The 23,979-nt window shown below is 49.3% G+C and overlaps 2 protein-coding genes across 2 annotated transcripts; both read left to right on the top strand.

Moving 5' to 3' along the window:
- Nucleotides 1-8,888: 8,888 nt before the first annotated feature.
- LOC119302523 (dehydration-responsive element-binding protein 1B-like) lies at nt 8,889-9,743 on the top strand. The gene has a single exon (XM_037579554.1). It carries the CDS (start codon nt 9,012-9,014, stop codon nt 9,603-9,605), a length of 594 nt encoding a protein of 197 aa, XP_037435451.1. The 5' UTR covers nt 8,889-9,011; the 3' UTR covers nt 9,606-9,743.
- Nucleotides 9,744-14,978: 5,235 nt separating this feature from the next.
- On the top strand, nt 14,979-15,868 carry LOC119302522 (dehydration-responsive element-binding protein 1B-like). Its single transcript, XM_037579553.1, has one exon. The coding sequence runs from the start codon at nt 15,118-15,120 to the stop codon at nt 15,763-15,765; it is 648 nt and encodes a 215-aa protein (XP_037435450.1). The 5' UTR covers nt 14,979-15,117; the 3' UTR covers nt 15,766-15,868.
- The last annotated feature ends 8,111 nt before the right edge of the window (nt 15,869-23,979 follow it).

The following is a 23,979-nucleotide window of genomic DNA, read 5'->3' as shown; positions in this document are numbered from 1 at the left end:
CCATAGTTAGTAGCTAGATGGCTTCTTCTCTCTTTTTGGATCTCAATACAATGTTCTCCCCCTCTCTTGTGGAGATCTATTCGATGTAATCTTCTTTTTGCAGTGTGTTTGTTGAGACCGATGAATTGTGGGTTTATGATCAAGTCTATTTATGAATAATATTTGAATCTTCTCTGAATTCTTTTATGTATGATTGGTTATCTTTGCAAGTATCTTCGAATTATCAGTTTGGTTTGGCCTACTAGATTGATCTTTCTTGCAATGGGAGAAGTGCTTAGCTTTGGGTTCAATCTTGCGGTGTCCTTTCCCAGTGACAGTTGGGGCAGCAAGGCACGTATTATATTGTTTCCATCGAGGATAACAAGATGGGGTTTTCTTCATGTTGCATGAGTCTATCCCTCTACATCATGTCATCTTGCTTAAGGCATTACTCTGTTTTAACTTAATACTCTAGATGCATGCTGGACAGCGGTCGATGAGTGGAGTAATAGTAGCAGATGCAGGCATGAGTCGGTCTACTTGTCTCGGACGTGATGCCTATATACATGATCATGCCTAGATATTCTCATAATTATGCTCAATTCTGTCAATTGCTCAACAGTAATTTGTTCACCCACCGTAGAATACTTATGCTCTCGAGAGAAGCCACTAGTGAAACCTATGGCCCCCGGGTCTATCTTTATCATATTGATCTCCTACTACTTAGTTATTTCCTTTGCTAATTATTTTGCCTTTATTTTACTTTGCATCTTTATCACAAAAATACCAAAAATATTATCTTTATCATATATGTCAGATCTCACTCTCGTAAGTGGCCTTATAGGGATTGACAACCCCTTTTGCGTTGGTTACGAGGATTTATTTGGTTTGTGCAGGTACGAGGCACTCGCGCGTAGCCTCCTACTGGATTGATACCTTGGTTCTCAAAAACTGAGGGAAATACTTACGCTACTTTGCTGCATCATCCCTTCCTCTTCGGGGAAAACCAACGCAGTGCTCAAAAGGAAGCACTAGGACGATATATTTTAGTTCAACATTTTCTGATTGAGTTTCATATGGTTGTGCCCAAAATTGTCTAACTACTACTTTATTTTAATTTTGCTAAGGTCATCCTTTGCAGATCAAGGCATGAACCCTTAGAGAGGTTTCAAGTTCCGCTTGATGCAACCATCACATTCCAGTGCACCCTCATGAAGATGTTGATGGCCCAGGACTTAAATTGCCTTGTCATCAACGAGCCACACCATACCATTCTCGGGTGCCCTGGTAGGAGAGCTCTTGCACATGCTTATGGGATGGAACCTGGGGAGAGGGCCACGTTCTACCTCGAATATGATCATGAGAAAATCATGGTCTACTACAGGCCTTTTGGCAGCTCTGTTTCACTTACTCCAAACTATGACCCCGAGTTTGCTTGCTGAAGAGTCTTGATAGTACACATGCATGGCAGATCATATTATGTTATTAGCACCTCTATTTAGGTGAAGATGTATGCTACTTGCCTCTTTTTAGTACTCTGTTGGACTTTGTTAATTATTACATTGTTGAACTTAAATGTTGTTATTTGCCTCTATTTAGTACTATCAAAACTTGATTTTATTTATGTTGGTAAACTCGATTATGCTATCATTTGGTTGGGAAAGGGATACTCTACAACTTTTATCTCAATTATGAAAACCAAATTGATTGCACGGTGCCAATATGACATGTCACTACTGATGAATATTGCCGGTGGTGTTGCCACGTGGCACACCATCAAGACCTACAATAATGTTGACATGGGCTCCAACACCACCACTATTTTCAAACAGCGGCACCATATTGGTGGCGCACGGTGTCCACGCCAACAAGGCCTATTTTATCACGCCATAGCTAAACATTTTTGTACTAGTGTCACGGTTGTTGAGAGAATAAGCATTGTCATGAAGGGAAACATAGGGAGAGGGTCGGGCCTCAAACAAGAAGAAGGATGATCATGAGCCGTTTCTCATCACCTTCAAGAAGGAACAAGGCGCCCAAAGTTGTCATTGTTGCGAGTGCTGAAGCAGTGCAAGAATTTCCCCTATAGCCAGAGTAGAGCCACATCTTATAGAAGCGACAATAGCACACACTCACATGGTACGAATAGCATCGATGACAAGACGTAAATCACCAAATGGCAATGGGTGAAAGAATGGTGCAACTACTGAGGCAGATGGGGCATGATAAACCTATGCTGAACAGGGCCTACGGGGACCTTGTGTGGGACGAGCAGAAGACGGGTAGACCAATGAAAGATCTGTCCAACACAGAGGTTGTTCGTCCATGTCTAGAGCTGGTAGATTCTAGTGCTGAACGACCCAAACAACAGTTGTGGGCGAGAGTAGCTTGCTGTGACACAACCGATGGTGACCACACACATGGGTCGGAGGTAGAGGCCTGGTAGGCCACACGCCGCATGGGGGCACACAAAGCAGGTGGGCAACATTGTGGCACCCGATGGTGCTGTAGACATCCGGGGCGACTTTGTGGCGCCCGGTGGTGCCAGAGACATCAAGAGTGCGGAGAGGCAGTGTAGGTTGAAGCCAATGCTCACATTGGCGCTCAGCCGGTGCCACATCCACCGAGGACAAGGAGGAGGCAACCCTGCATGCCATGGCGCGGACCACCATAGGTGGATTGCGAAGGCTAGACACCCAGATCCGGCAAGGATCGGGTACAACCGGGTGCGGCCAGTGCGGGATGGATGGTGGAGAGAAGCAGCATTGCTGGAGAACCATCTGAGAAGGTTGAGGAGTGAATGGGAGGAGTGAAGTTAGGCGAGTAGTGGTCGCAGCGTCCGTGTGTGGTATAGCCGTGGGAAGATGCAACGAGGCAGAGAAGACGGGTGAGCAAACATGGGAGCGCATTGGAGGTAGGGGATGGATGGGTGTGCATGGGGAGCGTGCCACACATGGGCGTTGGTGCGAGATGAGGTAAGTCTGGATTTGTGTCGAAAGTAGAGAACGAAGCTGTGATCTAAAGGAGGGCGGCGAGCGTGGATTGTGCGCATCTTGGCCATCGCCATTGGGTTTTGCCCTTGGCCTCCTCCAGGGATGATGATTGCAGGGTTGGCGATGGTGAAGGGCTCTGTGGGTGGCGGCGTGGGGGCCACCGAGGTAGCGAGACTGACCCAAGAGGCAGGGGAAACTTTTCACAAAGTTTGAGTTAGGGGGGGAGTACTTGTAATCACACATATTGTGGTTGATTAGTTACTAAACATACCTCTGTCTCGTTTGTCTTCATGTCTGGAGTAGAGGAACAATCCCAACCACCGCCTCCAAAATTCTCCCCCACGCCTCTGCATCGGTCTCCCTCCACTTTCTCGCCTGGCGGTAAGAGAGGAGTGAGAACCCGTTCGTATGTTCCTTTTTTCTTCTTAGGTTTTGTTTCCCCGATGATGTCATCAAGGTGATGGTGGTCTCTCCCTACCTCAATGACGCCCGATCCGGCACTAGCAAAGGGCCTGTGTGAGTTTTTGTCCCCGGATCTAATTGCTCTCTTTAGATTTCTGGCCTTTCTTTTATTTTTGTCCCCGGATCTAGTAGTTCTCTTCGGATCTTGGTCTTCTATGGGTAGTGTTGAGTATATGTGTTGTGTGTATATTGTGTATTGGGCCCGCCTCCTATTTCTTTGTATAGCTGAGGTCCGTGGCCCACCTATGTACATCATATATACATGCCTATGCACAAGAGCAATATATCGTGTAATCATAATCTCATACATGGTATTAGTTTTTAGGTTCTAACCTAGTCTTCCGCTCCGCCACCGCGCGCCTCCTCACGCGCCACTGCCGCCGCCAGTCTTCTCCTCGGCCACCGTAGTTTTCCTCCCACCCGGTCCCGCCACTAGCCTCGCGCGTGACCCCACTCGCCCCGATCGCTGCGATCCACATCGCTGCTGCCCATGCCCGATCGCCACCAGACTCGCGTTGCCTTTTGCCGCCAGATGCCAGACGCCACGCGACGCGCCGTTTGCTGCCAGAAGGCACGCGACGCGCTCGCCAGCTCGACCCGCATCGCTATAGCCCTGCAACCCCCTCGCTAGCTCGCCACCCCATCGCTAGCCTGATCCAGCCATCTGCCGATGCATCTCTCGAGCCGCTGCACTCGCATCGCCCACTCACCTCGCAAGCCGCCGCTGCCGCCGACCCGTCCCGTTTGTGTCGTGTCGTCTGTCACCTCCTCCGCGTCCACCAACTCCAAACCGTTGGCCAATGCCAATCCTCCCGATGTCAACGACATCCGCAACCTCTACATCTTCGAGAGGGTGCCGGTTCGTCTCTTGCAGGCGGACTCCTCCTACTACACGTGGAAGACGTACTTTTCCCTCGTGTTCCAGTAGTATCACCTCATCGACCACGTGGACGGCACCGTCGACTCCAGCCCCATCCAAGAGTTTCATGACTGGTCCACCATTGACACCATGATCATCCGTTGGTTCTTCCTCACCATCTCGCCGGACCTTTTCTAGACGGTCGTGGCGGACGGTGACGATGCCTGTGCCATGTGGACCAAGCTGAACGGGCTCTTCACCGACAACCAGCTTGAGCGTCACGTTTTTTTGCAGCAAGAGTTTTTTGGGTGTCACCAGGACAACACCTCCGTCGCTGACTATTGTAGCCGCCAGAAGACTCTCGCTGACGAGCTCCGCGATATTGGCGCGAAGATCAATGATGACCTCCTCCTCAGCACGCTCACCGTTGGGCTCAACAAGGACTTCGGCAACCGCGGCGAACCTCAGCCTCATCCCCAACCCGTCCTTCGCCAAGTTCGTTGCGTACCTTCGCTAGGAGGAGCGGCGGATGAAGCAGGTGAAGGCGCAGGCCATCCACACCATTCTCGTTGCCGGCACCACCCTCGGCGCCTCCCGCTGCTCCGGCCGCGCCCCCCTGCCGCACCACCCGGCGCCGCCGCCATACCCGGCGCCCCAGCAGCCGAGGCTGCTTCCACTTCCCTATGGACTGCCCGCCCCTCCCTCCCCTCCTACTGAACGACGCGGTGGGGGCCGACGCGCTGGGGGCCACCGCGGTAGTCAGCAGCAGCAGTCGCAGGGCACCGGCCCGCCCCGTCAGCAGCAGTCACATCAGCAACAGTTCCAGGTGCCCCCTCCGTGGGCCTCCAGCTACAACCTATGGACCGGTGTTGTTTATGCCTACACCATGCCGGTTCCACGGGCTCCTGCACCGACTCTTCCCGTGCCGCGCCCGCCGGCGCACCAGGCGTACTACGCGGCTCCACAGCTGAACGGCACCTACGGTGTCCCTACGGCCCCGCCGGTCCTGCCGCCGACACCTTGGGATCCGGCGCTCCTCGCCGCGCTGCACACCGCGGCTACGCCGAACAACTACACTAGACACGGTGATTGGTACATGGACACCGGGGCTACGGCTCACATGTTTGCTCATCCTGGTAATCTTGTCTCCTTCACTCCCGTCACCACCGACCGCCGCATCATTGTTGGTGACGGTTCCACACTTCCTATTACACATGTCGGGCACACTTCTTTTCCATCCACTTCCATGCCTATTGCTTTGTCTAACATACTTGTGTATCCTCATCTTATTAAGAACCTTGTTTCCGTTCGTTGTTTAACTCGTGAAAATCCAATTACTGATAAATTTGACGAGCTTGGTTTTTGTGTCAAGGACGCTCGAACCAGGATGGTACTTCACCATTGTGACAACCTCGATGAGCTCTATCTGGTGCATCCGCCGTCCACCTCCACCACCGCACCGGTTGCTCTCTCCGCTGGTGTCGATCTCTGGCACACTCGTTTGGGTGATCCCAACCCCGTCACACTTCATCATATTCTTAGGAGCTTCATCATATTCACACCTGTCATGCCTGTCGTGTCGGCAAACATGTTCGCCTCCCGTTTAATAACTTCATCATATTCTTAGGAGCTTCTTTTCCTTTTCAGTTGATTCATAGCGATGTGTGGACCTCTCCGGTTCCTAGTAATTCAGGCTATTTATATTATCTGGTTATCCCTGATGATTATTCTCACTATGTGTGGACGTTTCCTTTATGACGAAAGTTGAATGCACTCTCCACTTTGACGGCTTTTTACTCCTATGTCAGCACGCAGTTTGGGCGTCCCATCCTTGCTCTTCAGACTGACAATGGAAAAGAGTTCGACAACCTTGCTTTTCGCACTTTTCTGTCGCACCACGGCACACTTTTTCGTCTCATATGCCCGTATACTTCACAGCAAAACGGTCGAGCCGAACGCATCCTTCGCACTCTGAACGACTGCGTTCGCACGCTCCTGCTCCATGCTAATGTGCCACCTCGTTTCTGGCCGGACGCACTCGCTACTGCTTCACTTCTCCTTAACCTTCGCCCCTGCCGCCCACGGTGGAACTATGCACCTCACCATCTTCTCTTCGGTACGACCCATCTTATAATGGCTTGCGTATTTTTGGGTGCCTTTGCTATCCTAGCACTGCCGATTCCGCTCCTCACAAACTCGCACCTCGTTCTGTCGCTTGTATCTTCATCAGTTATCCCTCTAACTCCAAGGGGTATCGGTGCTACGATCCCGTCTCCCGCCGTGTGTTCACTTCCCAACATGTTTACTTTGATCAGCATGTGTTTCCGTTTCAGCAGGTACCCCCGGCTGTTCCTCCCGCCACCGGTGACGCGGGCTCCTCAACGCCTCTCCCAGGGTAGTCGCGCGCCTCTCTTGGCCCGCCCTGGCTTTGAGGCGCGCCCCCCCCGCATGCGGCTCCTCCTACAACCGCGGCGATGGCGCCTGCGGCGCCCCTGGCGCCCCGTGCCCGCGGTGCCCTCGGCGCCTGCAGAGCCCTTGGAGCCCCGGTGCCCGCGGCCCTCCCGGCACACGCGCCCCCCGCGCCTGTGTCGGGTCCGGTCACCCGCGCCCATACGGGTGTTTTTCGCCCGAGCTCGTGCTACGCCGCAGATGACTACGTCCATGCGGCGTCCACGTCTGAGCCATCACCCTTGCCATCCACCGTTCGAGCCGCTCTTCGTGACCCGCTCTGGATGGCTGCGATGCAAGAGGAGTTTGACGCCCTGTTGCACAACCGGACGTGGCAGCTTGTTCCGAGTCGCCAACATGATTACCGGGAAGTGGGTCTTCAAATACAAGCTCCGTCCCGATGGTACCCTTGATCGCTATAAAGCGTGTTGGGTCGTTCGTGGCTTCCGACAGCGCGCTGGCATCGACTTCACCGACACCTTCGCTCCGGTCGTCAAGCCCGGTACGATACGCACGGTTCTCCACCTTGCGCTCTCCTGGGGTTGGCCGGTGCACCAGATGGACGTCTCCAACGCCTTCCATCATGATCATCTCGAGGAGCAGGTTTTCTGCCAGCAGCCCACATGGTTTGTTGACCCGGTGCTTCCCGATCACGTGTGCCTGCTTTCGCGGTCCTTGTACGGACTCAAGCAGGCTCCGCGTGCCTGGTACCAGCGCATCGCGGCGTTTCTCCACCAGCTTGGGTTCAGCTCTACCCGCTCGGACGCCTCGCTCTTCGTCTATCATTAGAGCTCTGACACGGCCTACTTGCTGCTCTATGTCGTCGACATCATCTTGACGGCATGTACGGCTGGTCTCCTCAGTCAACTCAAGGCTCGTCTTCGTGCTGAGTTCGCCATCAAGGACTTGGGTTCTTTGCACTACTTCCTCGGTGTCGAGGTAGTGCACCGTCCGGATGGCTTCTTCCTTCATCAGCATAAGTACGCTCATGAACTCCTAGAGCGCGCCGGCATGCTTAACTGCAAGCCCGCCGGCACGCCTGTTGATACGAAGGCCAAGCTTTCTGCCACGGATGGTTATCCTGCTTCAGATGCTGCTTTCTATCGGTCTATCGTTTGTGCTCTTCAGTACCTCACCCTGACTCGGCCGAAGATCCAGTACGCCGTGCAGGAGATGTATCTTCATATGCATGCTCCTCGAGATGTTCGCTGGGCTGTCGTCAAGCGGATTCTCTGCTATGTCTGTGGCATTATGGATCTTGGCGTCACGTTTCACGCCTGCGCCGACACCGACCTATGGGAGTGTATGATGATTTGCTAATTGATGAAATTGATTTCTTACCAATAAAAACATAAAAACCATTGGAGATGATTCAACTGTTGATGGTTATGGTATAGTCCACTTTTTTTTGGAGAAAGAAGGGTCTGTCTAGTAGCACATCTCATGACTCAATTAAACTAGAAAAAAAAGATAGAAGAAAACACAATCAAGAATTTTAATGTAAAATTAATGCCATAGGACTTAGATGTGCAATGCTTAGAGCACATCTAGATGTGCTCTAGCAAACTCGACAAAAAGAAGAAAACAACAACGCATCCTTGATTTGTTAGTCTATCTAGAATCAGTTCCCGTGGCTCACACGCCTGGAAGGCCACCGCAAATCCCTCCGATATACAAGTACGATATGCAAAAAGGTTGTTCTCGCACGATTACAACTTTTGATTGGAGAAAAATGATGTGTTCCCGAAAAGAAAAGTAGGGAACAAAGATATAGTGTGCTCATCCATGGATTACGGCGTCGAAACGTCTAGAAGGGCACCACAGCCTTCAAACCCTTCCGAGATGAACAATCTTGGGGTGAACAAACAGACACCGGAGCATCTCATGGCAAACCAGAAAAAAAAATGTAACAAAAGTAGCACCGTGGTCGTACGTCCAAGCAAGAGCTACAGGCTACAGCTAGCTACCTCGATGAAGCAACGTAACGGATCAGATTGATCGCAAACTGGACATGTAATAAAACGCGTGCCATGAAACCAGTCTGTCGAGAGAGAGTCCATTTCCACCCGAGCGTCCACGTCGTGGCGGGTATCCAACCCGTTGCCAGTAGCCCCTAACAACTCTTCTCCTGCATACTATATACTCACCTGCTTGATTCCCCGCTTCTAGTTCTCATCGGAGCTGCAATCCATCGACCCTCAGCACAACGGCTTAACGCGCGCCACCCCCCGCGCTACGCTGCACACTCCGGTGCTATACGGTCTCCACAGATGGACGCCGACGCTGCCTCCCCGTCGGACCAGCACAGGACGGTGTGGACGGAGCCGCCCAAGAGGCCGGCGGGGCGGATCAAGTACAAGGAGACGCGCCACCCGCTGTACCGCGGCGTGCGGCGTCGGGGGCGGCACGGGCGGTGGGTGTGCGAGGTGCGCGTGCGCGGCACCAAGGAGACAAGGCTCTGGCTCGGCACCTTCCGCACCGCCGAGATGGCGGCGCGAGCGCACGACTCCGCCTCGCTCGCTCTCTCCGGAAGCGCCGCCTGCCTCAACTTCGCCGACTCCGCCTGGCGGATGCTGCTCGTCCTCGCCGCTGGGTCTTCCAGCTTCAGCAGCGCGCGGGAGATCAAGGACGCCGTCGCCGTCGCTGTCGTAGCGTTCCAGCGGCAGCGCTCCATCGCGTCCACGGCCGACGGCGAGAAGGACGTCCAAGGCTCGCCGACGCCGAGCGAGCTGTCCACGTCCAGCGATTTGCTGGACGAGCACTGGTTTGGCGGCACGGATGCCGGATCGTACTACTCGCCGGGCATGTTCATGGAGCCGCCGGAGCGGCCTGAAAACCGCGAGCTCGGTGCCGGCGACGTGTAAAGTTTATAGTTGGTTCTGTACTTCTGTCCCACCAAATATGGGAAGAAACAGAGGGGAATATTTTCCCTCATATGGTCCATGTGTGTTCGTTCATATTGAAAGCCTCCGGTTTCTACTTTGAGAAAGGGCATATTTGCACTTGCGTGTTCTGTGAATAAAGAATACAGTAGTACTTCAGTTATTGTGGACCTGAAGCACTCACGATCTTATATAAGGTACTGCTACTATATTTTATGTTAGTGTAGAAACAAGAAAAAAACATTAAAATATAAGACCGTATTTTATGGCAATTCGACTTTGTCTTATAGGAGAACCGAAAAAAAATGTATTTTGGTAGGGAGGGATCGAGAGTGCACATTAGGGAAGTGACCACAATGGAGTTAGTAGACGGCTTTGAAAGAGAAATTCAACTGCATGTACTATTCGTGGAGGTGTGGTGACGAGAAATATCTGAACATCAGGGCAGGGATAACCGTTTAACAACTAACAAATTGCATTAATTAGCTGATGTAGTTAACGTCAATCCAGATGATGTGTTGGATTCACTTTGGGTCATGGGGCCGGCTGGCTAAGTTATTGGAAACTTAACCTCTTCCAGATCCCCTTTATTTGCATTATTCTCAAAAACACAGAGTTTCTGCACTCAGGTGCGTATGCACCTACATGACCCGTGAAATAAGAAGTAAAAAATAGAGAAAATATACAAACAATTCTGATTTCTTTGTGATAAACAAATTGAATATTTTTACCAACATGCAAAGTTTTGTACTGAATGTTTCCATGAAAGTCTGAGAAAAATGATGTTCCAAAAGGACAATATTTAGAGCACATTGAAACTTTGCATGTTGCTAAAACATTCAGTACTGTTTGTAAAAAAATCAGATTTGTTGAAAACTATTTATATTTTTTCAGAATTTGGTGTTCATCATGGCATGGTTGCATATGCACCCACTACTAGAACATCACTTCAGAAATGTCATGTCATATTGAATAGTATTACATATTAGAAACAATATTTTATTGTACACATAAAAAATAAAAGATTCTGCTAAGAGGTTGGAGTGGATGAATTTGTTATAATATGTATGAGAAAGTAATTCCAAATATATTTTTCTATGAATTTCACTCCTACAAATAAAAGAACGCAGGTAGAAAGACACACTCACAATTTCATGTCCAATTCCTTGGAGCGCTAAGCGAGTTATAGCTTTCACTCATTTTCATTAGGGGCCCATAAGGAAGTTATAACGTCCATCTCTTATCGCAAAAAAAAAAACGTCCATCACACAATGAGACAGTCGCGTGCTGCTTTTTTTTTGGGAGCAAACTAAGCTCCAAAATGTCCCCGAAGATGCAGGAAGAAGATATCCCATATACAAGAGGTACCAACTTCATGCATTCCTTCCACGCAGCGGAGGGGGCATTATTATAACACCTCGTTTGTCTTGCAATAATTAAATTCTACTCATTCAGTTGAATTCCAAAGCCAATTCCGTTTAATTTTGAGTTTTCTATATAATTATATGAATTATAATGTTTATGTTTGGATGTCACATGCAAATGAAGGTCACTACTATATGGAATTTAGCTTTTTAGAATTTCAACCTCGTGTTCACACATCAAATTTACTAGGAACGAATTAAATTAGCCCAACATTAACCACATAAAGAGCATCCACTTTGAGTTTATTAGCAGACCAATCCATACAAGTATGTGTCATGTAGGCTTCCATAAAACTTTGACATTTAAAATTTGAACCATGTGTTCACAGGTAAATTTCCATTTTTTTCCTTTTGGAATTTTTATAGACAATGACATTGTGATGAACAAATTTGAGCTTATTGGCAGATCACTTCATGCAAGTGTGTCTCATGTAGCTGTAAAGATGCCCTCGTAAATCTATGGTATTTACTTCCTCTGTAAAGAAATATAAAAGCGTTTAGATTTATTTTTTTGCGGGGTATAAAAGTGTTTAGATTACAAGAGTAGTGATCTGAATGCTCTTATAGTTCTTTACGGAGGGAGTACTATTTTTATCTCGTGTTCACACTTTTTTTTGAAATTACAGTAAATTTTTATTCAAGCAAAAAAGAAAGTAAAACGGCAGGCCAACGGACACCACTAACGACAACGCTGCAGTACGTATACTTACGAAATGGTTCTAAAAATAGGCGCTATTCGTTCACGAGCGGTGACTATACGGGGATCTGGCAGCTTAATCCACTCCACTGGCTGGTCTAGACGTACGCTACGCTAATTAATCCAGAAGATGTGGTACGGAAGCCATCTACTAGTCACTAGTCGGCCGATTGAGGCCAAGTTGGGGCCCTGGATCAGAGATCTTTTCACTGCTTCACGTCGTGATCACGAGCTGTCGCTTCCCCTCCGTCCTCTAAATCCTATGGCCAACTGGCACGATGCCAAGATGTGATGCGTTTGTCCTCACTTGGTTAGATATGTGGCTCCATCCACTAAAAAGAAGAAAGATATGTGGCTCCATTATGCTAGTTATTCTTCGGATGACTTGTAGCAAGGACGGGTAAAACGTACTACAAGGAGGTACAGCAGGTGAGGCAGCGAGCAAAGTGATTTGGACACACACACACACCCCCCCCCCCTCTCCCCGCCCCCGCGTCATCTCCACCGAGGCGACTCGGGGGAAACCCTAAATCGCCGCCGCCGCACCCCTACTTCCCCCCTCCCCTTCCCCTCCGCCGCCGCCAGAGGTGTGCGCCGGCGTGCGCTCGACACCGATGAAGGTGGCGGCAGGGGATCCGGCGGCTCCACATAGCGTGGAGGGCTCGGCATCCGGGGCGGCGGCCCCGGGCGGAGAGCGCCGGGTGGCCCGGGCGGCGGGCCACCCTGGCCGGAGCTGGTGAGGCGCCTCCCTCGGTCTCGCGGGGGACGAGGAGGTGTCGGTCCACGGTCGCTGGTGTGCGGCCTCCCCTGCGCGGTTGCCGTCGCCAGATGCATCTCATCCTCTTCGCCCCGATCTGCTCCTCCATCGCCGGATCCGGGTCCTCCCGGGTGTCGGCAGCGCGGATCTCGTCGAGGGGGTTGGTTCCGGGGGAAACCCTGGCCGGCGCAGCCACATCGCAGGCGACACCCTGGGCGCCGTACCCCTCCCTGGAGGCTGTGGTGAGGATCCTTCCCTCCTCCTTCCGTTCCCTACTAGGTGAAAGCCTAGGTCCCCTGATTCGGGCGGCGATGACACATCCGTGTCGTGTTCCTTCTTGAAGGCGCAGTCCGGGGATCGCAGGGGCGGCGAGAGAGTCGGGTTGTGGGTGTGATGGTGGAGGGTGGCAGCTTGGCTCGGCGCTTCACTGCCTTTTCTTCGGTGGCTCATCGCTGTTGCCCTTGTTGCTGCGTCTGTGGCCGACAGCTCTAGCCCTTCGGTGTGGCTTAACCGCGGACGACGACGGTGCGTCTTTGGCCGACAGCTCTAGCCCTTCGGTGTGGCTTAACCGCGGACGACGACGGTGCTCGGAATGGTGTGCTCTGAGCTAGCAGGTCTGCTCCTAGTTCTTTCTTCATGTGCAGCTTGGGCGTCTTCCTCTGGGTTCTAGGGTGAATCGAGCTGCCGCCTGCCGGTGCGGCATCCTTCGAGCCAGGATGGGAGGGCAGGGGCCCTTGGCAGTGGCAGTTCCAGAGGAGTGTCAGTGTTGTCTTCGATTTTGGCTACGATCACGAAGCTTGCGCGGTGGCGCATCCTCTCAAGTTCGTAGCTTGTCCGGTTGGTGTAGGTCGTCCTGTAGGGTGTTGGCGGCAGCATGGCGTGTTCTTGCTATCGCTGCTGCCTTTGAGTCTGTTTCGCTTTGCTCCTTCTATCAGCCGCTTGGTTCTCTTCTTGCTTTCCTTGTTAGTTGGTGTTCTTATAATCCTGGCCGGTTGATGGCTTTGTTAATTCAAAGCCGGGCTCTTCTTGAGCCTTCGTTCTAAAAACAACGTACTACAAGCAAACAAAAGTGATCCCTATGGCACATAATGGCAACACCACATGACATCAAATCATCCGGCCGTGTCTGTTTTGGGATAAACAAACACAAAGCGCGACCAAACGCATAGGAGTAAACGAACGAGCGTCCATTTTTCGTTCTCTTTCGATTCATTCCCGACCCAACTTTGAGTTGCGTCGTGTTAGTGTCGAAACAGACACGCACGGACGGGCGCGACGCGTGCCCATATCTTTCCCTGACCCTTCCGTTGGGGACACAGGCGCCCCCTTTTCTCTCCATCCTCCCAGCCACCCCCAAACCCCCGAACCCTACCCGCGAATGCCACCGCCATTTTCTCGGCTTCCCCCCTGCACGACGCACCCCCTCCTCCTCCCGCCCCACCCCCCACATCCCCTCCCCCCCGCCGTTGTCTCGGCCGCGTCGTTGTCCAGCCTGGCCACCGGATTGTGTGCATCTGGCACCTCATTTGTGCGCATCCAGCCACATCCTGCCGCCGGTGGGCTATGCCTAGCCATGGATAGGCCGGGCACCGGACCGCACAGCCCTGGCAACAACTCTGGGCCGCATGCACACATGGAATCCGCTTCTAGCCGCTCGGATCTACCCCGCCAGAATGGCCGACAAACATACGCCCGGCCGTCGTCCGGGGTCGGCGCTGCCCTAGCGTCTGGTCGGCTCACCGTTGCCGCTCATAAAGTGCGACAACTTCCTGCGTCAAGTCGTTCTCCGCATTTCTACCACGCTGAAACATCAGGGTGGGTGTTCATCAAGTGCAAAAATAAGGTATATGCTTGTTTTTCTTCGGTTGTGCTTCTGGATTGGGCGTAATTTTAATAGCTCTTGGCTCATATGTAAATTTATGTGTAGGATGGATGCAAGTTTGGGTATTGGGAAGAAGAAATACATCGATCTATGGGAAGCAACGTCTATTTCTTTAGAATCAAAGAACAAAGAGGTATAAAAGATCGAGAATCTGCAGGTCAACAATGAAGGCATCAAGAAGATATTAATCCAACTTATGGGAGCAGTTATGGCAGTTGAATTTCTTATAAAATGTCTAATTATGGTTCTTGTTTTTTTTGTCTTACTATTCTAGTCAAGATTTGATAAATGTACTACCATGTATCAAAATGTCGTTGATGAAATAAATTGTGTTGGCAAAAAAGTGCATACAGCCGGACAAGATGGGGCCGAAATGCAGCTGCTTGTTGGACACATGACCGACATATCCACAAATCTGAGTGGACATCGCCTTATTGCCATCCTTAAACAGACGAAATTCAAATTAAACGAACGTCGGTTGGGTCGTGTGTTGGAGTTGCCCTGAGCAGAAGGAAGGAGATAGATATCGAGGGTGTGACCCTACCGCTTCGTTCGTCTCCTTCCGTGGCGCGCCGCTGCCACAACCCGAGCGCCCCGCCGGGTAACCACTAGACCATCTTCTCTATTTATTCTTCCCCGCCTCGGTTCTCTTCTTCTCATCCCAACTCCACCGCTCAAACCAACCTGCAACTCTCAAGGCAGCGACTTTCCGCTAGTTTTTGACGCTGCAACCGATGGACACCGCCGCCCCCGGCTCCCCGCGTGAGGGGCACAGGACGGTGTGCTCCGAGCCGCCCAAGAGGCTGGCAGGGCGGACCAAGTTCAAGGAGACGCGCCACCCGCTGTACCGCGGCGTGCGGCGGCGGGGCCGGCTCGGGCAGTGGGTGTGCGAGGTGCGCGTGCGCGGCGCGCAAGGGTACAGGCTCTGGCTCGGCACCTTCACCACTGCCGAGATGGCGGCGCGCGCGCACGACTCCGCCGTCGTCGCGCTCCTCGACCGCGCCGCCTGCCTCAACTTCGCCGACTCCGCCTGGCGGATGCTGCCCGTCCTCGCGGCTGGCTCGTCCCGCTTCAGCAGCGCGCGGGAGATCAAGTACGCCGTCGCCGTCGTGGAGTTCCAGCGGCAGCGGCCCGTCCTGTCCACGCCGGAGACGCACGACGGCGAAAAGGACGTCCAAGGCTCACCGACGCCGAGCGAGCTGTCCACGTCCAGCGACTTGTTGGACGAGCACTGGTTTGGCGGCATGAACGCCGGCTCGTACTATGCGAGCTTGGCGCAGGGGATGCTCATGGAGCCGCCGGCCGCCAGAGCGCGGAGCGAGGATGGCGGCGAATACAGCGGCGTCCAGACGCCGCTTTGGAACACTTATCCGACTAATTAAGCCATGTACACTTTTAGAAACTACTCCTAGACTACTAGTGGTTGTGTTCGTCCAAATATGGGAAGATACAGAGTAAGCATCAGGAGCAATTTTTCTTCCCGTATTTGAGAGCTTCCGGTTTCTATTTGCAGGGATGAAGGACTGAATTTGTCTATAAACTATAAAGACCAAAGAAAAATGACCATATCTGGTAGCCTAGTACTCACAGGTGCACTGAATCTCCATGGACCGGAATCAAAATATCTTATGGCAACATGGAGAAGAAAACGACAAATGAAAAGGATGTCGCTGTTGAGTGCTACAACTTGACAAAAATAATGGTTGTTGGACAGATTATATGCCAAAGCATACGATTCACTCTGGGTGTGAGTCTAAAATATCTCGAGTGTTAGAGTTGTGTCGACTATGGTACTCCCTTCGTCCTTGAAACAGAGGCGGAGGACGAAAAGAATTAAAGGTGTGGCGAACTTTTAAGAATTTTTCTTTATGCAAAACCATAATACAACGTGAAGGACGCTTTCATGGGTGCTTGGGTTTGAGCTAGTGTCAATACCAAGTACTTCAAAATATCTTGTTAAATCGACAGTTCACGTTTCAAATTGTCACTAAAATTACTACAATTGCATATTATAAGTTGTTCAAAAATGTCAATAAAATCCAGAGAAAATTACCCTCCCCTTTTCCTTTCGCTTTGCTAATCCCTTGTCCTTCCTATTCATACTGTTGGCGTAGATGATGCCGCACCGTGGTGCCGACCGTGAAGGACGCGACGTTGGCTAGGAGCAGCCTGCACTATGCCTTGCCACCGCTCTATGTGCCCTGCACGGCACCGGCCAGCCACCTGCTTGCTCGACGGCCACAACCACGGTCATCCGCCTCATCCTGGCCGGCCAGCCGCGGCCGCCGTTCTAGGTAGCGAGCTGCGCTGTGTTGATTGTGGTGTGCGTCTCAGTATGGGGGATTTTTTTTACTTTTTTTTTAGGAAACGGTATGGCTTTTTTTAGCAAAGGAAATAGTATGGCTGTATAGGGGAGCTGGGCGTGTACTGCAGTGTGGGGGTCCTGTACAAGCGCGTTGGTTGGTGCTGGCTCGATGGCGACTTGGCCCAACTGCGTCTGCCGTGCGTTGGACTTGGGAAATGACAACCAGCATCGTGACCCAATGTTCTAGTGATTTTTCCAGCGATGAATGTGACTATGCCTAGTAGCGTATGTATACAAGAAAATTTGTACCGATTCAAGGTATGGCGGCCGCCAGCCCTTGCCCACTGGGGTCCTCCGCCAGTGCTTGAAAAAGTGCACTTTCAACTTTCTTGGAAAGTTAATTTTTTTTATGTTTGACTGTATTTATACTATAATACACCAATATTTATGCCGTCAAATTAGTAGCATTCGATTCATGACATAATATATTTTCATCATATACCTATTTGGTTTTACAAACATTGATATATTTTTGCACAAACTCGGTCAAACTTTCAAATAGTTTGACTCTCCAACAAAGTTGGAAGTACACACTTTCAAGAACGGAGCGAGTATGCAAATTAGATTACAGTTGGACTTTTATAGTATTGTGTTTAGATAGGATATGGAGTCCTGTCCTAATAGGACAGTTGTATCCTAGGCGTCTTGTATATAGGGGGTAGACACATGATGTAACCTATGCCAACATTTTTTTTGCGAATAGAGAGCTCTTATTACTCAATCACGGAGTTCTTACAATCATCAACCACCAACTCAAGGACCTTAGGAGGACCTGAACCGATCCAAGTCATAGTTCTACCTTCTAACCTAGCAAAAGTAGCAAGACTGTCACTAATTTATTTTGACTGCGAATAACATGAGTAATACAAGTTTCTCGAAGACTTCTCGAATGCCTAATTTCCTTCACCAGTGAAGCATAAACTGATCTATTTTATCTCCAGCTTCTGAATCATTGCGACCACCATTAGCGAGTCCATCTCGATGGCTATAGGACGATCACTTCTTTGGATAGCTAGGGAAATCCCTTCCATACATGCACAGAGCTCCGCCTCCAAAGCATCCCGGCAAGCGAACAATTGCCTGCAGGCTGAAACAATAACAAAACCGGCCTCATCGCGCAAGATCATACCCGCGCCGGCTGATCCATTTTGTCCAAATGAGCCATCAGTGTTCAACATAACCCATCCATGCACAGGTGGCCTCGACTCCATAGTACTGTCCATAATAGCAGTACGTACTGTAATTGTTTCATATGATATGAATGATTTCCCTTTGCAAGGATCTGCATGCTTATTCAGCTTAGTCCCAATCAGCGAGTCAAGGTAACTCTGGAGAAACCTGCAAGAAGCATCAACAAGAGGCGCTGATTTCTGGTGAAATAACAGCACACGAACGCAAAGAAAGCCTGCGGTATGTGCCGACGTCCAGGGCGACCGGGTGCGGTATTATAGCGGTGTCATGGGGAGGAGGGCCCATAGTCAATCCCCAGGGATATAGTCATATCGGTGAACCTCGTTAACAAATCTCGGTGTCGTGTTTGTGTGATTGCTTGGTCCTCGGATGATCGACGGTATGCCTCGAATTTATTCTAACAAGTGGTATCATGAGCTAGGTTATCTTGAGGTTGTGGAAGGTTGATCTTAGGCTAGTCATAGTGAGGAGTAACTTAGACTAGTGTCATGCATATGACACTAGTCTTTTTTACTACCTTCATAGTGCAAAGTAATATACAAGTAGTATCATAGATGATAGCATTTATTACATTATAAACTCATTTTGCTTTGGGTTGTGTTATGTTACAGTAACATATTATGTTACTCCAAACACTGTTGGAAATATGCCCTAGAGGCAATAATAAATTGGTTATTATTATATTTCCTTGTTCATGATAATCTTTATTATCCATGCTAGAATTGTATTGATAGAAAACTCAGATACATGTGTGGATACATAGACAACACCATGTCCCTAGTAAGCCTCTAGTTGACTAGCTCGTTGATCAATAGATGGTTGCGGTTTCCTGACCATGGACATTGGATGTCGTTGATAACGGGATCACATCATTAGGAGAATGATGTGATGGACAAGACCCAATCCTAAGCCTAGCACAAAGATCGTGTAGTTCGTATGCTAAAGCTTTTCTAAATGTCAAGTATCATTTCCTTAGACCATGAGATTGTGCAACTCCCGGATATCGTAGGAATACTTTGGGTGTGCCAAACGTCACAACGTAACTGGGTGGCTATAAAGGTAAACTACAGGTATCTCCGAAAGTGTCTGTTGGGTCGGCACGAATCGAGACTGGGATTTGTCACTCCGTGTAAACGGAGAGGTATCTCTGGGCCCACTCGGTAGGACATCATCATAATGTGCACAATGTGACCAAGGAGTTGATCACGGGATGATGTGTTACAGAACGAGTAAAGAGACTTGCCGGTAATGAGATTGAACAAGGTATCGGGATACCGACGATCGAATCTCGGGCAATTATCGTACCACTAGACAAAGGGAATTGTATACGGGATTGATCGAATCCTCGACATCGTGGTTCATCCGATGAGATCATCGTGGAACATGTGGGAACCAACATGGGTATCCAGATCCCGCTGTTAGTTATTAACCGGAGAACGTCTTGGTCATGTCTGCATGGTTCCCGAACTCGTAGGGTCTACACACTTAAGGTTCGATGACGCTAGGGTTATAAGGAATAGATATACGTGGTTACCGAATGTTGTTCGGAGTCCTGGATGATATCCCGGACGTCACGAGGAGTTCCGGAATGGTCCGGAGGTAAAGATTTATATATGAGAAGTCCTGTTTTGGTCACCGGAAAGGTTTCGGGTTTTATCGATAACGTACCGGGACCACCGGGAGGGTCCCGGGGGTCCACCAAGTGGGGCCACAAGCCCCGGAGGGCTGCATGGGCCAAGTGTGGGAGGGGACCAGCCCCAGGTGGGCTGGTGCGCCCCCCACAAGGGCCCAAGGCGCCTAAGGGGAGGAGGGGGGGGGCAAACCCTAAGGGCAGATGGGCCTTAGGGCCCATGCCTGGTGCGCCTCCCTCTCCCCCTCCCCTGGCCGCCCCACCAGATGGGATCTGGGCTGGCCGCCGCCCCTAGGGTGGAAACCTAGGTGGGGGCGCAGCCCCCTCCCTCTCCCCTATATATAGTTGAGGTCTTTGGGGCTGCCAACACATGAGTTTCTGACCTCTCCCTGGCGCAGCCCTACCTCTCTTTCTCCTCATATCTCGTGGTTCTTGGCGAAGCCCTGCTGGATCACCATGCTCCTCCACCACCACCGCGCCGTTGTGCTGCTGCTGGATGGAGTCTTCCTCAACCTCTCCCTCTCTCCTTGCTGGATCAAGGCATGGGAGACGTCACCGGGTTGTACGTGTGTTGAAGGCGGAGGTGCCGTCCGTTCGGCACTAGGATCTCCGGTGATTTGGATGACGACGAGTACGACTCCTTCAACCCCGTTCTCTTTAACGCTACCGCTTAGCGATCTACAAGGGTATGTAGATGCACTCTCCTTCCCCTCGTTGCTGGTTTCTCGATAGATAGATCTTGGTGACACGTAGGAAAATTTTGAATTTCTGCTACGTTACCCAACAGTGGCATCATGAGCTAGGTCTATGCGTAGTTTCTATGCACGAGTAGAACACAAAGTAGTTGTGGGCGTTGATTTTGTTCAATATGCTTACTGTTACTAGTCCAATCTTGATTCGGCGGCATTATGGGATGAAGCGGCCCGGACCGACCTTACACGTACTCTTACGTGAGACTGGTTCCACCGACTGACATGCACTAGTTGCATAAGGTGGCTAGCGGGTGTCTGTCTCTCCCACTTTAGTCGGATCGGATTCAATGAAAAGGGTCCTTATGAAGGGTAAATAGCAATTGGCATATCACGTTGTGGTTTTTGCGTAGGTAAGAAACGTTCTTGCTAGAAACCCATAGCAGCCACTTAAAACATGCAAACAACAATTAGAGGACGTCTAACTTGTTTTTGCAGGGTATGCTATGTGATGTGATATGGCCAATAAGAATGTGATGAATGATATGTGATGTATGAGATTGATCATGTTCTTGTAATAGGAATCACGACTTGCATGTCGATGAGTATTACAACCGGCAGGAGCCATAGGAGTTTCTTAATTTATTTATGACCTGCGTGTCAACATGAACGTCATGCAATTGCTTTACTTTATTGCTAACCGTTAGCTGTAGTAGTAGAAGTAATAGTTGGTGAGACAACTTCATGAAGACACGATGATGGAGATCATGATGATGGAGATCATGGTGTCATGCCGGTGACGATGATGATCATGGAGCCCCGAAGATGGAGATCAAAAGGAGCAAAGTGATGATGGCCATATCATGTCACTATTTGATTGCATGTGATGTTTATCATGTTTTTACATCTTATTTGCTTAGAACAACGGTAGTAAATAAGATGATCCCTCATTAAAATTTCAAGAAAGGGTTTCCCCTAACTGTGCACCGTTGCGAAAGTTCGTCGTTTCGAAGCACCACATGATGATCGGGTGTGATAGATTCTAACGTTCGAATACAACGGGTGTTGACGAGCCTAGCATGTACAGACATGGCCTCGGGACACATGCGGAACACTTAGGTTGACTTGACGAGCCTAACATGTACAGACATGGCCTCGGAACACGGAAGACCGAAAGGTCGAATATGAGTCGTATAGAAGATACGATCAACATGAAGATGTTCACCGATGTTGACTAGTCCGTCTCACGTGATGATCGGACACGACCTAGTTGACTCGGATCATGTAACCACTTAGATAACTAGAGGGATGTCTATCTGAGTGGGAGTTCATAAGATGAACTTAATTATCCTGAACATAGTCAAAAGGTCTTCGCAAATTATGTCGTAGCTCGCGCTTCAGTTCTACTGTTTAGATATGTTCCTAGAGAAAATTTAGTTGAAAGATGATAGTAGCAATTATGCGGACTAGGTCCGTAAACTGAGGATTGTCCTCATTGCTTCATAGAAGGCTTATGTCCTTAATGCACCGCTCAGTGTGCTGAGCCTCGAATGTCGTCTGTGGATGTTGCGAACATCTGACATACACATTTTGATAACTACGTGATAGTTCAGTTAAACGGTTTAGAGTTGAGGTACCGAAGACGTTTTGAAACGCCGCGAAACATATGAGATGTTTCGAGGGCTGAAATTGGGATTTCAGGCTCGTGCCCATGTCAAGAGGTATAAGACCTCCGACGATTTTCTTAGCCTGCAAACTAAGGGAGAAAGGCTCAATTGTTGAGCTTGTGCTCAGATTGTCTGAGTACAACAATCATTTGAATCGAGTGGGAGTTGATATTCTAGATGAGATACTGATGTTTCTCCGAACTCATTACCACCAAGCTGCTAGAGCTTCGTGATGAACTATAATATATCAGGGACATATATGATGATCCTTGAGATATTCGCGATGTTTGACACCACAAAAGTAGAAATCAAGAAGGAGCATCAATTGTTGATGGTTGGTGAAACCACTAGTTTCAAGAAGGGCAAGGGCAAAAAGGGATACTTCATGAAACGGCAAATCAACTGCTGCTCTAGTGAAGAAACCCAAGGTTGAACCCAAACCCGAGACTAAGTGCTTCTGTAATAAGGGGAACAGCCACTGGAGAAGAATTACCCTAGATACTTGGTAGATGAGAAGGCTGGCAAAGTCGATAGAAGTATATTGGATATACATTGTGTTAATGTGTACTTTACTAGTACTCCTAGTAGCACCATGGTATTAGATACCGGTTCGGTTGCTAAATGTTAGTAAACTCGAAAATAAAAAGCTGCGAGGTAAACGGAGACTAGCTAAAGGTGAGCTGGCGATATGTGTTGGAAGTTTTTCCCAAGCTTGATGTGATCAAGCATCGCACGCTCCCTCTACCATCGAGATTGGTGCTTGCGTTGAGCATAGACATGATTGGATTATGTCTGTCACAATACGGTTATTCATTCAAGGAGAATAATGGTTACTCTGTTTATTTGAATAATGCCTTCAATGGTCTTGCACCTAAAATGAATGGTTTATTGAATCTCGATCGTAGTGATACACATGTTCATGCCAAAAAGATATAAGATAGTAATGATAGTACCACCTACTTGTGGCACTGCCACGTAAGTCATATCGGTATAAAACGCATGAAGAAGCTCCATATTGATGGATCTTTGGGCTCACTCGTTTTGAAAAGTTTGAGACATGCGAACCATGTCTATTGGTGTATATGCATGACGAAACTCCATGCAAATGGACCGTTTGGACTCACTTGATTTTGAATCACCTGAGACATGCAAATCATACCACATGGGCAAGATGACTGAAAGCCTCGTTTTCAGTAAAATGGAACTAGAAAGCAACTTGTTGGAAGTAATACATTTTGATGCGTGCAGTCTAATGAGTGCTGAGGCGTGTAGTGGATATCGTTATGTTCTTACTTCACAAATGATTTGAGTAGATGTTGAGTATATTTACTTGATGAATCACGAGTCTGAATTATTGAAAGGTTCAAGTAATTACAAGGTGAAGTTGAAAGATCGTCATGACAAGAGGATAAAATATCTATGATATGATCATAGAGATGAATATCTGAATTACGAGTTTGGCACAGAATTAAGATATTGTGGAAATTGTTTCACAACTAATACAGCCTGGAACACCATAGTGTGATGGTGTGTCCGAACATCATAACTGCACCCTATTGGATATGATGCATACCATGATGTCTCTTATCGAATTACCACGATAGTTTATGGGTTAGGCATTAGAGACAACCACATTCACTTTAAATAGGGCACCACGTAATTCCGATGAGATGACACCGTATGAACTATGGTTTAGAGAAACCTAAGCTGTCATTTCTTAAAAATTTGGGGCTGCGGCGCTTATGTGAAAAAGTTTTAGGCTGATAAGCTCGAACCCAAAGCGGATGAATGCATCTTCATAGGACACCCAAAACAGTTGGGTATACCTCCTATCTCAGATCCGAAAGCAATAAGGGATTGTTTCTAGAATCGGGTCCTTTCTCGAGGAAAAGTTTCTCTCGAAGGAATTGAGTGGGAGGATGGTTGAGACTTGATGAGGTTATTGAACCGTCACTTCAACTAGTGTATAGCAGGGCACAAAGAGTTGTTCCTGTGGCACCTACACCAATTGAAGTCGAAGCTTATGATATTGATCATGAGACTTCGGATCAAGT

This window comes from Triticum dicoccoides, chromosome 5A, assembly GCF_002162155.2.
Source record: "Triticum dicoccoides isolate Atlit2015 ecotype Zavitan chromosome 5A, WEW_v2.0, whole genome shotgun sequence".
Taxonomy (NCBI): Eukaryota; Viridiplantae; Streptophyta; class Magnoliopsida; order Poales; family Poaceae; genus Triticum; species Triticum dicoccoides.
Note: the sequence above shows the minus strand (reverse complement) of the source record. Positions and strands in the feature narration are given on the sequence as shown.

Coding starts and splice junctions, on each gene's coding strand:
- LOC119302523 (XM_037579554.1), top strand. CDS start 9,012: ATGGACGCCGACGCTGCCTCCCCGTCGGACCAGCACAGGACGGTGTGG.
- LOC119302522 (XM_037579553.1), top strand. CDS start 15,118: ATGGACACCGCCGCCCCCGGCTCCCCGCGTGAGGGGCACAGGACGGTG.